Source organism: Dysidea avara, chromosome 5, assembly GCF_963678975.1.
Source record: "Dysidea avara chromosome 5, odDysAvar1.4, whole genome shotgun sequence".
NCBI lineage: Eukaryota > Metazoa > Porifera > Demospongiae > Dictyoceratida > Dysideidae > Dysidea > Dysidea avara.
In genome coordinates this window covers 25,001,473-25,018,835 of record NC_089276.1, presented here as the reverse complement: position 1 = coordinate 25,018,835, position 17,363 = coordinate 25,001,473, and the positions used below count along the sequence as shown (strand labels likewise).

The window sequence follows — 17,363 nt, the reverse complement described above, 5'->3', positions numbered from 1 at the left end:
ATCCTGACTGCCTGGTAGACTCCTGTAAGCGTTCGAGCGTAAATCAGATGGCTGCAGGTTCGAGGCTATCTATAGGTCCAGTCATGGATTTTTTCTCCTTTCTGCAACTTTTCAAACACACCTTAAGTAGCTAATGTCTTAGTATCTAATGTCTTTGAGCAGGCTGTAGGACACCTCCTCAGCACTTGTGCTGTAAAACTTTAATAAAAAAACTAAAAAAAAAAACTAAAACAATTTGATTATGGGAGGAAAAGTTTAATGTTGTAGCAACATTTGTAAGGATCAGCATCAACTGTTTTCTAGATTGCTTTAAGTATGTTTCATCTCCGTTCTACCAAAGACCTATGTGAATAAGATTCCTTGTAGAATGGTTATTTTGCATTATTTGTAACATGGGTGTGGTCCATATGCAAAACCATGTCTAGTTGCTTTTGAGCCATGTATACCTAATATGCCAACAAACAACTTGCGAAAACTTGTCACCTACATAATCACTCAAGCCATGTATTCAAACTATTTTATTAATGCACCTGTTCTTTGATCTTCGTCTTTTAACACCCTCAGCTTCACCTCGGTTTTTAAAATCCACAAAGATCCTTGTGCTATAGGTCCCTAACCTACACATAACAGCAATATACTGTCAGACCTACAAAATCAGTTTGCATATAATCTAACCAGTCACTATACCTTTGATTTCACAGACTTAAAACCCTGGCTTTTCATAGACTACACCTTTTCATGGTCGTTGTTGTATATATTTCATTCATGTTCGCATAAATAACCAACCTGTTTCAGAAGGACTGTTATTCTGTTTCCCTAATGCATGAAAAAGACATTCTTCAAGTATCCAACTACTACTGTAACTATGTGGTTTTTGTTTTGGCATAATTGCAATCATAAATGGTTCTGGTATGGCAGCAGCAAACGTTTATCAGTTTAATTAACAACTTTCACAACTTGGATATTATACATGTACACTACAACAAATAAACTTACTGTTAACAGCACCTTTAACAGTAAATAAATTCGTCAATGGGGATGCACCGATAGAATTGTTAACTGAAATAGCTAGGTTCATTGTGTTCCAGAAATAACTTCCTTGTAACAACAATGTAAACTTATACTGACCCCTTGTTTTAGTAATTTCTTGATTACTAATGCGATACTCCAGTGATGTGTTATACTTTTCTGTGGTTATTACAACAGTAGCACCTTTAACAGTATCAGCATCACAATAAGAATCATTTAATTCTGGCAGCTGCAGTGAAATAATTATAAGGAGTAATCTAATTAGACACAAAAATGATAAAACCTTCCAATAACATCTAAATTACTACAATCGAGCACACAAATTAAAGTGTGATTGCTCAAGGGTATACGTAGTGGAGCAGGCCAGAGTGGGACAATAAAAGTTATATAGAGGAGTACATTTAAAGTACAAAACAGACGTAGATGTAACTGTGGGGGTATGGCAGAATATCCCCCAGAAAAAAGCTCCAAGATAATATCAAGAGAATATAATGGGTGTCAAATTGCACTATAGGCTGTGAAAAATGAGCCCATAAAGTAACCTGCATACCTTCATTCCCTCTCGTAAACCTGCAGCTGACTGCTGTTGATTTCGCAGATTTAACATACAAATTAGGTGGTAGGGTGGGCCGCAAATTGCAATAGCTGAAACTCCATCTAGATGTGTACGTGTCATTCAGTGAAGATGTCATGTGTGAGGTTGATATTCATGACGACCAGCACATGTGGGAACTGAAATCGAATTTGTCCAAAGCAGCATCAACGTTCATGGTGATGTTTGTTTTCCAGGTTAGCTGCCTGTGTCTTTTGCTCTGTATCGAGTTCCTCTATGCAATATGCCATAGTTTTCTCGAATGCACTGTTCTTTCACTCAGTTTCTTCAGGCATACACAAAGTGCACCCACTACACTCATACTGTAATTGGTAACCAATCAATACAAATTACTGAGTCATTTGAGTGATGACATAGGACTTTGCGGGCTCATTTTTAACAGTGTATAATGCAGTTCGACACTCTCTCTCCCAAATTAATAACATTTAACTATTTTTAAATTAAATACCTACTAGCAATATAAAATGACTGCCCTATAAGAATGGTTAGTTGCTGTCTTGATCTTTTGCTACAAGCATTGATGGCAGGGGGTCATGACCCCTGTTTCCACCGTAGGATGACATAGCCATTGCATAAATATACACTTTGTTCAAAGAGAAAACATACACCTTATATATGTATGCTCCTATTCAAAAAATGTATATACAAGGCCACGAAAATATTTCTGGTTCCCTACCTGGTCATTTTTAAACATGAACCGTTCAATCACCATACAATAATTTGTAATATTCTATATCTGTTAAAAGGTTCTGATCATGTCTTTTAAACACTAAAGATGCATTAACTATATACATTAACTTTGTTTTCCTTATATATACGATGTACTAGTATATCAATCAAATATATATAGTGTACCACATCAAAAAGTTAAAAAAAAAAAAAGCCTGATCACCTGACATATAATTACCCTTGCACAATATCAAGTCTATATACAGAATGTACCTTTAAATATACTTGAAGTGACATTTTTTCATTTATTCTCACTACTGGTGAAGAGACAAAAGGAGGGGCCCGTGGAACTACAATGAAAGCATTGTTCATGAAATTAATATACTACGATATACATACAAACTAGGATCAATCCAAGATCAATTTACATTTACGCACAACCATAGTATAAAATGAAGTAGTTTAAGTGGGCAAAACCAACTGAGTTAAACGGCTTTTGCTTTATGTTATGTTTTAATCTGTTTGCCAAATAGCATACATAGGTTTTTGCTTAGACTTAAGAGATGGTAGAGCTGTTACTTAAACACAGCCATCCAGCAAGCCATGTACACTGTGCACATGCATACTCAGATGTCCTGTCTGTTGCAACCTTGAAAGTTGTTTTTTGGAGTAAGCAGTTGTCTGGCTAGGTCATGTCTACGTACAATTTACAGGTAGAATGTGGAGTCTACAGAATTAAACACATACGCCATACACACAACACACCAAAAGACTTTGGCTTTAACTATAGTCTACCATAATATCCATTACAGTATGTACAAAGGATGTGTAGAGACTATATACATAGTTATAATACTTCAATGAACAGTAATTAAGTAGCAACCCACTACATATATACATACCTGTTGGCCCTAAGCGGAAATCATGTTGCTCTGACCAGTAACTTCTGGATCCTGGAAGATATCTTGGTTGTCCATAAACAAAACAGCGACACGTGTCAAAACATGCATCTACTATCATAGCAAAATAATGGCACTTGAACCAGCAAGGCTGTTGAGTACATAGAGTATTGACACGGATCTGTATCGTGAATAAAGAGTACTAAATATTTTAAAAGTGAATATCATACGTTGTTTTTCATCGTATACTCTGAGCAGTTACAATAAATCAAGTAGCTTCGAATTTTAGTAGGCACATACTTATTGACCTCCCAACACAGCAGCACACTATGATGAAATCCATTGCTTTCAACTGTAGTATTCACAATGACTGGTCGAAGTCTTAGGTCCTCTGTGATCGTCAGGAAAAAAGAACAACACAAAACAGCAGTTATATATGCATGCACTTGTGCTGGGCATTGCAACTTGCAATCAATGAAGAACTATATTGATAAAAGTTGGTGAAGAAGTAGAAAGACACAAGCTACGTATAAGGTTTAGCATGGGGAAGCTCTATTGATAACCAAACAAAACTTTGGTGCAGATGTCATTATGATGTAGAGCTACACCATGTGAAATGAAAGAGCAACAACCAACTGCAGGTACATTTCCTATAAGTGGACGTGGCATCGTTAATGCTTACAAACTTCAACACACTTTACTGATAAATTACTGTGCATGCCTACAGACAATAATACATAAGTGGGTCTCAAAAAAATAAACTGGGCTATAACAGAGCTAGACTATGACAAGCTTATACAGTTCCACAAAATCATTCATTTTAGTGAATATAAGGCATGCACATATATGAAAATTTCCATTCCATTTTCTTGCCATTTCAGCACTTGTAGTATACCATATACTGTATCTTCTGGTGGAGTTGGATGATAAAGAGCAGGTTATATGTATTCAAGGAAGACCAAGACAATGAAATGCCATAGGCCAGAAGAGGTTGGTCACACACCATCAAACATCCCAAAATCTTGAAAAAGAAAAGTTCTACATCAACACCTCAGTATTGATACCAAGCATTCCAATGTACAGTTTGTAGGTCCAATTGCAAGCAAAATATGAAGGTGTAGGTGAGCATTTATTCAATTCCAAGCCTTGTGCAGGTCTTGTGAGATCATTTGTTGGCCACAGTCCATTTCAGGTGGCTTGCAAATGCATTTGAACAATCTGCACACATGATTGCTCAACATGTGACCTTTTTTCTTTTAACCAAGCTCCTTTTAACAACGCAACTACATTTTTCATCTTCTTACGTCGTTAGACAATTACAGGGACATTGTTGTTGTTATTAAATCTTTACAGTGACCAGCACTGAAGACATACTGAGGTAGTTATTCAACACATTAAAGCACAACACGTAAGCATTCACATGAACACGTTCAAAAATCACATGTGTGAATTGTTCATTTGCATTCGCAAGCAACCTGAAATCGACTCTATTCTACAGCATATAGCACATTTGCTTAGTTAAATGCCACACCTTCAACTTGAATGGTGCCATACTACAGTCATTTTCAGCATTAAGTAGTGGATAATATAAGTTTGAATAGTCACTGCATCAACATTTTGAAGTTTGAAGTAAGGTAGTAAACGCCCCAGCATTTTGCTTATCATGGGCAAGGACAGAAAAATAGTTAGATGGCAAAATCATACAGTTAACATATGTACCTACATTTAATGTGCATGACCTTATATACTGTAGGAGAACAAAGGTGGATCAGAAATAAATTACAACTGAAAATTATTTTGCTACACGAAGTATACAGTTATGTTACAAAATTCATTAATATTATTAGCAGGGTGCTCAAAACATCTATGTGTCTAGCACAAAGCATCACTGGTCCACACTAGTCCATACAATGCCTGCAAACATGTCCTAACTCACATATTAAAATCATAATATTGCCTGGGCCAATCAAGTTTCACCATACATGTACCATATAATATTCACTGCTGACACTCATAATGACTCATGGCTCTCGATATAGCTTTATAGCTAACCACGTAATGCATTAGCAATTCAGTGTGTTGAAACACAGCAAAGCTCACAACCTACAAGAATATCATGCTCCAATCCATGTGATCACTGAAAACAATGAACACTTAGCAATTTTGTGGATAGATTCATTAAGTGCAAGGGAAGCTACACAAGTGAATAAAAAGTACCTCCCTAACAGACATGGCGCTCCAAAATCGACGCGGAGCTTGTTTACGTTTAGCCCGCATTGCTGCGCGGGAAAGAAATAGTTAGCGCACAACCTCAGCTATAGCTAATTTACCTATAGATATTAAGTTCGTTTACTTGGATAAAGGCTCGTGTAGTCATAGCCCGTTACAATAATACACATTCACGCAGTTTCGCTTATTTGTTAGAAATTCTCATGCCAATAAATAGACGAACCACGATGTGCACAGGTTGCAACTTTTAATATGTATAGCCACAGTGACGTGAAATAAAACTACAAATGGCTTCACCGTTAACAAGACCACATTATAACGTACCAGCTTTGATCCATTGAGGTGCAAAAATCACCAGCAATAACCAAGGCAAAAGATACAGCCTTATTTCTCCTGCCTCCAACCACATGGCTTGTCACTGTAAAAAAAAGCATCAAGATCACGTGTATTTTATAACAAATGGCCGTCGATCACGTGAATACTAGGGGAATCTTCGCATGTTTGATGAGTGTAGAGTCCTTTGTCAGTGATTCGTAGATACGAAACGATTTTCAGCTGAAAGGGGAAAATGATATATATTTTTGTGCTGAGCTTGATCCTTGGGCTTATTGAAGGTAAGTTGTGCCTACTATATTAAAAGGGGTGTATCCCTAAGAATATGTGTAGATTCATAATTTCAGTATCGTGCGGGATCTTTGTACACCACCACAAGTGACCCTTATATTTGCTGTAATCACAGTAATAGAGATTTTCACCTTGCGTGATTTGTTGTGACAAGCTAAAAACACTAGTCGATCATTATTGATTCCTTGTTTAGTCCAAACGGTGTCACGCGCACTGTTTTCACTTTCATTAATACCACAGACACAAGCATATTGACTTGCATTTATTTTAGTTTTTGCTCTTCTGTCAAACGAAGTAAATTACCCATCATAGTATTAAACCACCAGCAATCACAGTTGCTGGTGACAACGTGTACAGGTATCCACCATTTCTCATATGCCACACTTTTTAAGTAAATCATTTGGTGTATTAGCTATTTTGGAGCATTTGTTATCATTGTAGATTTTATGTTCATTATCACTGCAATAACATGTAGCTTAGACTACATGGCACCATAATCTTTATCCATATTATTGCAATGTGATGAATTGTGTTATTACATGGTGTATTGAAGGTACTTTTTCTAATGCTACTTTATGGCTTTGTGAAGTTACAAAAGTTGACTTTTTACACTGTGTGTGGCATATCATATTTTTTTACAATACAATTTTTAAATTTAGGCTTTCCTAGGGCTTTTGTGTATTGTGTAAATTATCAAAAGTAATTGCTTTATTGGGATATTTTGTTTACTACTACTGTAGCTACACTTCCACCATATTATGTACGTCCTGAACCATTATACTTCATGAAACATCCTCAAAGTGTTACTAATTATCTTGGCTCTGACATAACGCTTTACTGTACTATCAATGCTCAGACCATAGTCAGTGGATATGAATTTGAAATGTACTGGACATTCAATGGAAATAAGACAAATACTACCAGTTCCCAGTATGGGCAACTAGAGCTACATGTGGTACTGAATGCAACTACAGCTGGAAGATACCAGTGTGTTGTAAAAGATGGTTTGTTTAGTATTGTTAGTGAAGTAGCAGAATTGAGACTCTTTGGTAAGGATGATCTGGTGTAGACTAATAGAGGGGATTATTGTGGCAGAAGCCACATCCTTAGGGAGTGCTGTATAAATATTTGTGGCTTCCTTTGTAATGTAGAAGAACATTTCTTGGTATGTAAGGCTTCATAGAATCTACATGTATGGTGTACTCAGGCAATTAAATGCATTCTTTGTGTAGCAGGGTGCAGTTTAATTGTGAACAATTCAGCAATCAATCTGCTTGACAACTCAGTGCTGTTAGCATGTATACACAGGTGTATCTGTTGTGTATAGTATGTGTTGTTGGCATTACTTGTTTACTGTTACGGATAACATTAGTACTTGTTTTCTTTTTATACGTGCTTGAACATCTTACCAATCATGTGCTTTAGGCAATGGTAAGAATTCACCTACTACAGACTATAGGTATCTTGAAAATACAAGTTCATAGGCGTAAACTAATTAAGCATTTGAAGAAAATGGAATGTTTGCGTTAACCTTGTATAAATAAGTAATTCTAAATGGCTTTCATGTTATGTATGTGTGTGATTAAGAGGTGTTGATATTATTCATGGTAGTATTCAGTCCAAGAGTATCAGTTTAATTATAATGCTATTCAAATAGTTTTACTTTGTAAATCCCTGACAATCATGTAGAATTTATACAGTCAACTGCTGTTGCACACTATTAACCTACTGTACATGTGTATATAGCTGTATCATTGGGCATATGGTGTTTGTTTCTGCTTTATACACCCTATACATCCAGATGTCCTTGTTCCTGTAGCCAGTGTTTGTCTCAGAAATATTTTCTGCAAACTTTAAATGTATATATGTCACACATTTATGTTGTTTTATTGTTTAATAGAATTTTATGGCTTTATACGACCTGATAATACATCCAAAATCAAGGCTTATCGTGGCAGCACCGTACTCCTTGATTGCCGTGTCAACATCACCTACCCTGATTCTGGGCTGATTTGGACCAAGGATAGCATACTATTGCAGACAACTAACAATTCCATTGCTTTACCAAACGGAATGTTGATTATTTTGGAACTAAACGATTCAGATATTGGAAATTACACTTGTGAAGTTGATAATGGCTTAATAAAAGGTGATAAAAGACAGACTTTGAGCGTAGAAATGATTCCTCATACTGGTAAGAGCATATTGTACACTATCTGTATGACAGACTTTGAGCATAGAAATGATTCCTCATACTGGTAAGAGCATATTGTACACTATCTGTATCCAAAATAATTCACAGATTGGTAAACAAGCTGTACTAGCTCGTTCAGTACACATCTGTTTTAGGTACGTGTCTCCTTTCCTATACCATATGCTACCATTCAACTTTTTACTGTACATGTATAATCATACAGTATGGTATTACTGTGTATTAGGGATCATGGAGGTTTGGGTTTTTCTGGACAAAAAGATCACCCAAAAACCAGCTTCACTATACCACCCTGCATGGTGCCTGGTAGGTAAAACCAAGCCCATAAGTGCCTTCAGTGTGACCCTAAATGCTTACAATAAATTGTTACAAAAAAACTTTAAAATTTTCTAATGGCATTTTCTACTGCCTGCCACCGCAAGTGTAACTCAATAATGGCTAAGGCTACAGGCTTGATTTTTCACTGTTCAACATCGCTTTGTCCGAAACATGCCTTTTGGCACACTGTAGTATGTACAATGCACACATCATAGACTTACCCTTTTCCTCCTTTGTGTCCCTTTTCTTTGTGCTGACAGCCCAAGGTGTCAATTCGCAGTAGCATAATGGCTCCCGTACTTATAAAATTTGTCCATATTTTCCATGTGACTGGATTGATTTCAGAGGTGCTTTTCCTACTCTTCTTCATTTGTAGCACTCTGACATGGGGGGACATAGCTGAAAGCAAAGGTCCACTTCACTGTTAATTCAGTAATTGATATTTGGGGCACAAATTGTCCGTGGTGACTGGATTGATAGCACAGGTGCTTTTCCTACTATTCTTTGTTTGTAGCACTGTGTGACGGATTGAACCTAGCTGAAAACATAGTGTATTAGCCACTTCACATTCAAGTCCGTAATTTATAGCTGGGGCGTGAGTTCAGACGAAAACATTAACTCTGGCTCCATCCTTTCTTTTGATGTAGTAAGTGTGGGTTCGCCAGTCATAAATAATGTTACGAAAAAAGTAGACAAACAAGTATAAGGAAAGATTAGGAATTTCAAGTTTGATTACGGATCATAGTATGAAGTAGGGATTAAATGTCTATCAGTATATCTGCAAGTGTAGGCAACAACCCTTAATTAGTTTTCCTACTTTTTTCTATGATCTCTAATTGAAATTAAAGTTTCTAATTTTTCTTTATCATACGGTGTGGTAGTACTGTACATCAGGGATCATGGAGGTTTGGGTATTTCTGGCCAAAAACATCACCCAAAAACCAGCTTTACAATACCATCCTGGTGCCTTGGCGCAGTATTGGTTAGATAATACCAAGCACTCTTTTTTTTTGTATGATCCCTAATCGAACTTAAAATTCTCAATTTTTCCTTATCCTTATACTTGTTTTATGTACAGTATATATGACTCAACAACATGTAGCAAGCAATTCAGTGAATTCCTAGAACTTATGTGCACAATTGTTCACACAACTATAGCTACTACAAACCTTAAAACATAACTTTGACTTGGTTTTGCCTTTCTGCATGCAGTCTGTCTACATGTAGATTTCTGCATAGTCCTACTGCAAACCCTTTCAATGAATAGTCTCATTATATGCTTGCTTTTCCTACTGCACACGAAAGGGACAAGAAGTTGTTAACAGTTTATAAATTGTACTTAATAAGTTTCTTTACATGTTCATGTCTCTATGTGTAGAAAAATCACAAGTGATGAATACAAGTTTTGTGTATGAGCCACAGAATACACTGGCACACTTGGGCTCAAGTAATGAAACATTTTTAGTTTGCATAGCCACAGGAACTGGTACTCTATCATATACATGGTTTAAGGATGGTAACAACATCAGTGATAGCAATGGAGAGCTTCATATAGCAGCTAATGGACATATTTTGTACATTACTGAGATTACTGCTGACACCCAAGGTGAATATACTTGTGTGGTGGAGAGTGAAACAGGTGAAGTCATCAACAGCTCGGCAACATTTGGTGTTCTGGGTAAGTCACAAGTTGTGGCATTTGATGATCTTTTAAATGGCAGATGTTTGTTAATTGTATTACATGATGTCACAGTAAAGCAGTAATTTGTGGGTGAGTGTATGGCTTATCAATTGTGATAATAGTTTAGATATCTTATTACTAAAATCAATCATAAACTATCCAATACTGCTTTGCTGTGCACTCATATGCATCTCTACATATTATAGTGTTTTCTCTTTCACTGAATACGATTGTGTGTGGGTGTGCTTGCATTGTACATGCAGCATTACAGTGTTTCACTATTGTTTGTTTATATCCACACACTTCTGGATTCCTGTAGTGGCTCCAACTGTTGCTGATGGTGTCAAAGCTAGTGATATTTATGTTAAAACTGGCAAACCAATATTTTTGGTGTTGCCTTGTCTTGTCTCTAAGAAGTCTTTCCCACCACCTGATGTTCTTTGGCTACGCAATGGAGTACCAGTGGACAATACACTGTTTAATGCTACATTTGTTTCATCAAATTTCAGCTTGATTTTAACCAGCAAAAATACCTCATATGACTTTGTGTATGAACATATCATCGGAATGTATCAGTGTTTTGTTAAGAATGAGGCAGGACATACAGTAACCAGCAGTAGGGTTGTGTTTATCTGTAAGTCTGTAATTACATGTGTTTTTACTGTAAGTGCTGTAACCATGGAATTTTCCATTGTACCCACCAAATGAACTACATCACACAAACTACTAGGTTTTTTTACTGCAAAGACTTTATTTTCGCAAACAGTGGGTAGCCGCAGTAATTTGTACTTATTTTATCTCACGTGTTTTCATGTCTTCTTGCCCTGTAACTCTGTATGTATTATTGTACCACCATGAAGTGAAAACAAACTGCATATCCATAATAGGGTGCACAGTAAGTGCCCCGCTGTAGTATTAGGTTGCAGCGCACATCCCCACTTTTCCATGTTCCTCCCTATTACAGCAATGCAAAATGTCTTATAAATGAGCTAGCCATGTGTACATTTACTTAACAATGCTTTCCTCTCCTCTTACAACACATTTCTAGTAATTGAAATAAAAATTTCAGTGGATTTTATTTTCATGGAGAGTTGCGTTTGCCAAAATTTGTGAGATTTGTGATAAATTATAAATGCAGTAAAAACCTGCTGTACGGTATAGGTAGTAATATTAAAACTGCACATGCTTAATACATTTCTATCAGGAATTTCGCAGTGAGTAATGTGGCATGAAATCTTTCTGATGCTAACAGTTATATCATCTTGTGGGAGTTTAAATAAAGGCACATGTGAAAGCCAATATCATGTATTGCCTTTTGGTTGTCAAGGGATACGTTGTACATCTCTAATAGAACAGTCGCTATAAAATATCATAATAGAACAACACACGACTGACTAACACAAGTACAAATATATGTATACAAAAATCCAACACGGTATGTACCAATCAAGCCTAATCGCAATACCCAGCAGTGTGCAGGTTATTTCTTCAATACAGATAGAGATACTGCCAATTTACCTATAGATATCTGTTGAACACTAATGCATACATACACCTGTATGTACCTAATCATGATTTACTGATGGAACTTCACACCCTTTTAATCTACATTGTATTGACAGATAAACCCAATCCAGTGGCAAGTCCACTATTACACGAGCCACGTTGTGATAATGATGACTGTTCAAGCTTTGGTTTACCAGTAGAATGGAATAGCACAGATTATTACCACTCTTCACTGTCACAAATAAATTATATCGTATACCTGTCACACAATGGTGACATACGTCGAGTTGAACACTGTACTTATGTTCATGGGACAACATGTATAATACAAATGAACCCAATCGTGCTTGGGAATTATGCTGTTTATGTGGAAACTGTGTGGGATGTTCAGCAAGACATTCCTCCTGAGAAAGCAAGTGAATGGAGTAAATTATCCAACACTGTTGTAGTTACCTACTCTGACATACCAGGTATTTTAATGGTTTTCATACTGAACTCACTAATTTTAGTATTCATCTATTTATAATGTAATATTTCTTCATACTGTAACTTTGTCTTTTTAAATTTCTGACACTGATCGACCAAGATACAGTACATGTAATTGTTCCGACCGCTGTGGTGTGTGCTGTTCTTGACATGTTGCATATGTTTTATAAATGCAAACTCTTGAATGCCATAGGCTGGTGGGTTTATATTGTTCATGGCTTCTATACTAGCTGTAATACCAAAAGTAGTATAGTTGAAATAAATATAGCTCAGTAGTTTGATAATTACACATATATTTAGTAGCTGTACGTAGTGCTTATATTCTAACTATCAGACCCATCAAATGGAATAATGTTTTTTTTCCCTATGAATTAACTCTATAATGCATATACATTGGGAGACATTATGATATATACATGTGTATACTTTTCAGAGGCAGCGATAAAGCCTTGTGCAGTGTATTGTAATAGCTCTGTAGTCGATCATACCGGTGTACAGACTGCTGTGTTTTGGGATCTATGCCCTCGGCATTACAACACAGTTGATAGTTATGATTTAAAATTGAAGTGCACGGATCCCTCTCAAGTAAGTTATATATCCATTTAATAGTATAATTATAATTTTAGTTATCTTTATAATTGCTATTGTGATTACATCTTGTTAACTTAGTGTGTCATGTTCAATTCACCATGTGTAGATACAGCCTGTAGGTGCTAATTATGTCATTAAAATATACTGTCTTGCTAAACATTCATGGTATTTACCTCAAAATAGGGTAGTTGTAAGACTCATCACTTAACTTTCATAGAATACAAACCTGATGTTAACATTCTTCTTTAATGTGCAGCTACAGTATGCTTATAGACAATTAGTTCCAGAAACATACAGTGTAGGCATGTGCTGTACATCTATGAAATAATTAAATAATTCCCTGAGGACAAGGTCCATAAAGGGAATTGTGATTGTATGAGGAGGTATAGGATACCAGGTACATGTACAGCACTGATTAACTTATGGTATTGCCTCAACATTCTCTTGAATAAAACTATAAAAACATAAATAAAACATTACCTCACTTCCGTTTACTGCTTCTTTTTGAATTGCGAGCATGCAGACAAGTGTAAGTCATGATGAACAAAACAATAACAAAATGCCAAACTACACTTTGCAAATGTACAACAATCATACAATATGGTAGTACTGTATAGTAGGGACCAAAAAGGAGTTGGCGTGGCCCATGAAATAACATCACCCAAAAACCAGCCTCAATTTTCCCAGATGACGATGAGGCAGTGTTGGTTAGGCAAGCTTTCAGATTGACCTGAAATGTTTTCAACAAGTTGCTATGGAATTTAAAAAACAATAATTTAATTGTAATGGAATTTTCTACTGACTGACTGACTGAGTAAGTAACTGACTGATGCCTTCAGACAAGCATAACTTGACAACAGCTAAGGCTATGGGCTTGATTTTTTTCACTGTTCAATGTTGCTTTGGACTGAGAGGTGCCTTTTGACATAGTACAATACGTACAATGCAGTTTTCATGTACTTACCAGTGTCTTCCTTTGTGTCCCATTCATCTTTGCTGAAAGTGAAAAGTGTCAACTTGGCAGTAGCACGTGATGGCTTCACTTTGAAATGGAAATCGTCTGTATTTTTCATTGCGGCTATTTTGATTGTAGAGGTGCATTTTGAACAGTTCTTGATTTGTACTGCTGTGTAACGGGTTGAACATAGCCGACAACAAAGTGTAATAGATACTTCACTTTTCAGACAATAATTGATAGAACTGGGGCACGCGGCACCATTTCTTTCTTTCGGTATGCGTGGATTGCAGAGGTGCTTTTCAAATAGTTCTTGATTCGTAATGCTGTGTAACAGGTTTTACATAGCTGACAACATAGCGTAATGGATACTTTACTTTTCGGACAATAATTGATATAGCTGGGGCGCACGGCACCATTTCAGATGTGGTATGCGTTGGTTCAGCAGTCATAATAATTATTTACAAACAAGTTAACAAATAAGTAGACAAAAAAATTGGAATTTCAACTGGAGTAGGGACTATAGCACATTGATAAAAAGTACTGAAACAAGCTGGAGTAGTGCATGATATTAAATCACAGTAAAACATTAAGAAATGTTATTTCCCTACTGTATACCTGGAAATGCACAGTAGGGATATAACACTTCTCATTGTTTTACTGTGATTTAATATCGTGCACCACTCCAGCTTGTTTCAGTACTTTTATTCAATATGCTATGGTCCCTACTCTAGTTGAAAATTACAATTTTTTTGTGTACTTGTCAATAACTCCCTATAACAAATCAGAAAACACCTATTAATTACACCTTGAGATCAAAAGTGTTAGGATTGTTCCCCGGAATCAGGTCACAAGTCTCTAGATGAATCACTACTCCTCACTATAATAGAGAGACAATAATAATATATGATGGGAGGGAACCCAAACTAGGGTGAGATAATACTGTACCTTGTATCCTACACCTTCTCATACAATCACAATTCCCTTTATGGACCTTGTCCTCAGGGAATTCTTAATTGTATTTTGGAGGCTCCAGATACAAGGTACAGCACTGATTAACTTATGGTACATTCATAGCTTGATGATACTCACGTACTACACTATTAGTGTACAATTCACGTACTACACTATTAGTGTACACACAGCATTAATACCTTTCTACTCACGCATTACACTATTAGTGTACACACAGCATTAGTACCTTTCTACGTGTGTTGATTGGAGGATGGTTCTCTCAATTGTTAGGGCGGTAGTAAAATTGCTCAAAAGTTGAACTGGATGACCAATTAGCTGCTTTTACACTGTCACTGATAGGTACACCTTTTGAAGCTACATATGATGTGCTTGCACTTCTTGTGGAGTGGGCAGAAAAGGGTTCTGTATTTATTCTAGCCAGCTGTAAGATATCTTTTATCCAATGTCCAATTGTACCTGGCCTGGCTCTGTGAAAAGGCTTTCTGAATGTAATAAACAATGGCTGCTGTCCACTTATGCCTGCGACTTGGTCTGCTGTTCATTGAATATAACTACGTAGAACAGTGATGGGACAAATTTCACTGTTGTCTTGAAAGCTAGAGTAGAACTTATTGGAGACACTGATCTTTTAGAGGATCGGGTTTTAGTGAGTTGCACCACAGTAAATTGTAGGTTCAACCTGATTTTATCCCGATCTAATGCAGCTAAATCAGAGCATCTATCTGCATTGACTAGGGCTAAAACAATGACTGCCTTTTTGCCAAGCTATAAGGTAGATACGGTTGCAAAGTTGTATTTTTGATAAAAATCCAACAACTTCCCTAACATCCCAGGAGATTGTGTAACGTGGTGCTGGTGGTCGGCTGTTAAACATTCTTTTGAGAAGTCGAGAAACTAATAGATGGTTTTCCACTGCAGTTCCTTCGACCTCAGGATGTGTTGTGGATATAGCTGTGCAATAATAGTAAAATCTATATCTCGATAAGTGACAACCATTTTATCTCAATGCCGATAGTATTACCTCGATAATATGTGACATCATAGGACTTGACAAGTAGTGGTTGTGAAGCCAGAAATTTTATCACTCCTCAACTAGTTTGACACCTTTCCACAAGTTTTCCATCTGACTGTGCTTGGTTTACAATAGATTACAGAGATTTGTTATTTGAACAAATTTGTTATCTAGTTTATGATAGGTGATTTAGGTATCTAGATAATCTTTTTATCTAAATTATCTCCCAGCTCTACTTTTATGCCATGCTGTGTTATAGGCTGAGTTGGTGTTTCCTCACCAGGAACTAATGACAAGGTCTGCTAGGCAGTCAAGTGCAGGCTCTCCTCCAGCTGGAGGGGCTGTGATCTGTTATCTGGACTCAGTAACAGATTGTCATGGTCTGGAAGTAGTGGAGGTCTGTCAACTTTACAAGTAATTGCGAGTACCAGACCTGAGTGGGCCATGTCGGTACTATCAAACATGCACAAGCGACTGCCTCTCTCTGAATCTTTGACAAGACTCTGCTAACTATACAAAAGGGAGGGAGCAGATAAGGAAATTCCCGAGCCCATGATATGGAGAATCCGTCTACTGCTAAGGCACCTGGATCCATTCTCCAGCTGCAATATACAGGAGGCTGATGATTCATCCTGGAAGCAAATAGATCCATGGTGAAAAACCCATTAGGTGATTCAATGCATCGAACACTACAGGGCACAGGTGCCAACTGCTGCTGTCTTGATGATGTCTCGATTCCTAGTCTGCTATTGTGTTTTCGCTGCCGTGCATAAATGGTTATCTGCACCAGTTCCATATCTCCAATGCAAGTTGACACAGTGGGGAGAGAGATGGGCTCCTCATCCGGTTCAAGTAGGAGATGGCTGTTCTATTGTCCATCCTGATCAAGACACTCACTGACACCCTCTCCTTCAGGAAGCACTGAAGGGCTAAGTAAGCTACCTTCAGTTCCAAGAAGTTGATGTGGTTCTGAGCCTCTTCTGTTGTCCATGGTCCTCCTGTCCTCTCTCGTTGGCAGGCTGCCCTCCAGCCTTGCAGCAGATGTGATCACCATGGAGGCCTCTGGTTTCAGTATTGGGGAAGAGGAATGGCGAGGAAGGTCGCACTTCTACCATGTCAAGTCCTTGATAGCCTCTGATGAGAGGGTACATACCTCTTAATGGGCATAAAATTGCTGCAATCTTCACACTTGGCAAGGCCAAGTAATGCAAAGAAGCATTGGGGACTGCTGGCGTTGTTGCTACTAATTTCCCCACAAGACATGCTAGGGTCTTTGTTGAGACTGAGGGCTGTTGTAACAGGTGTGACGTCTCCTTCACTATCTCTGCTAATTTGGTTGGTGGCAAGGCTATGGACATAGCATTGGTGTTGAAATCTATCTGAGTGGTTGGGACTAGCACTGATTTTGCTACATTGACTATGAACCCTAGGGCTGTGAACAGCCAGAGGACTGTTGCTAAGTTGTAAATAGATCGTCTTCTGATTGTGCTGATATGAGCATGTCATCCAGATATATGATTATGCTGGCCTTGTCAGCTTGGTAAATACATACAGCGGTGCAAAT

General features: G+C 37.3%; 2 protein-coding genes across 5 annotated transcripts in view; one reads left to right on the top strand and one right to left on the bottom strand.

Moving 5' to 3' along the window:
• The window catches only part of LOC136256479 (uncharacterized), a 19,726-nt gene extending 13,802 nt beyond the window's left edge, over positions 1-5,924 (bottom strand). For all 3 annotated transcript variants that reach the window (XM_066049449.1, XM_066049450.1, XM_066049451.1), the window contains exons 1-5: positions 5,764-5,924; positions 3,441-3,601; positions 3,214-3,391; positions 2,585-2,661; positions 997-1,258 (exon numbers count right to left, since the gene is read on the bottom strand). In XM_066049449.1, coding sequence (XP_065905521.1) covers positions 997-1,258; positions 2,585-2,661; positions 3,214-3,391; positions 3,441-3,601; positions 5,764-5,848 — 763 coding nt within the window. In that variant the 5' untranslated portion in view covers positions 5,849-5,924. The remainder of the gene's footprint in view (positions 1-996; positions 1,259-2,584; positions 2,662-3,213; positions 3,392-3,440; positions 3,602-5,763) is intronic.
• Positions 5,888-17,363, top strand: part of LOC136256477 (uncharacterized) — a 27,829-nt gene continuing 16,353 nt past the window's right edge. The window contains exons 1-7 of one of the 2 annotated variants that reach the window (XM_066049446.1): positions 5,888-6,053; positions 6,804-7,112; positions 7,964-8,257; positions 9,972-10,271; positions 10,594-10,908; positions 11,897-12,250; positions 12,700-12,851. In XM_066049446.1, coding sequence (XP_065905518.1) covers positions 6,008-6,053; positions 6,804-7,112; positions 7,964-8,257; positions 9,972-10,271; positions 10,594-10,908; positions 11,897-12,250; positions 12,700-12,851 — 1,770 coding nt within the window. In that variant the 5' untranslated portion in view covers positions 5,888-6,007. Of the gene's footprint in view, positions 6,054-6,803; positions 7,113-7,963; positions 8,258-8,291; positions 8,322-9,971; positions 10,272-10,593; positions 10,909-11,896; positions 12,251-12,699; positions 12,852-17,363 lie in introns of those variants that run through there. The other variant, XM_066049447.1, reaches the window with a different exon arrangement.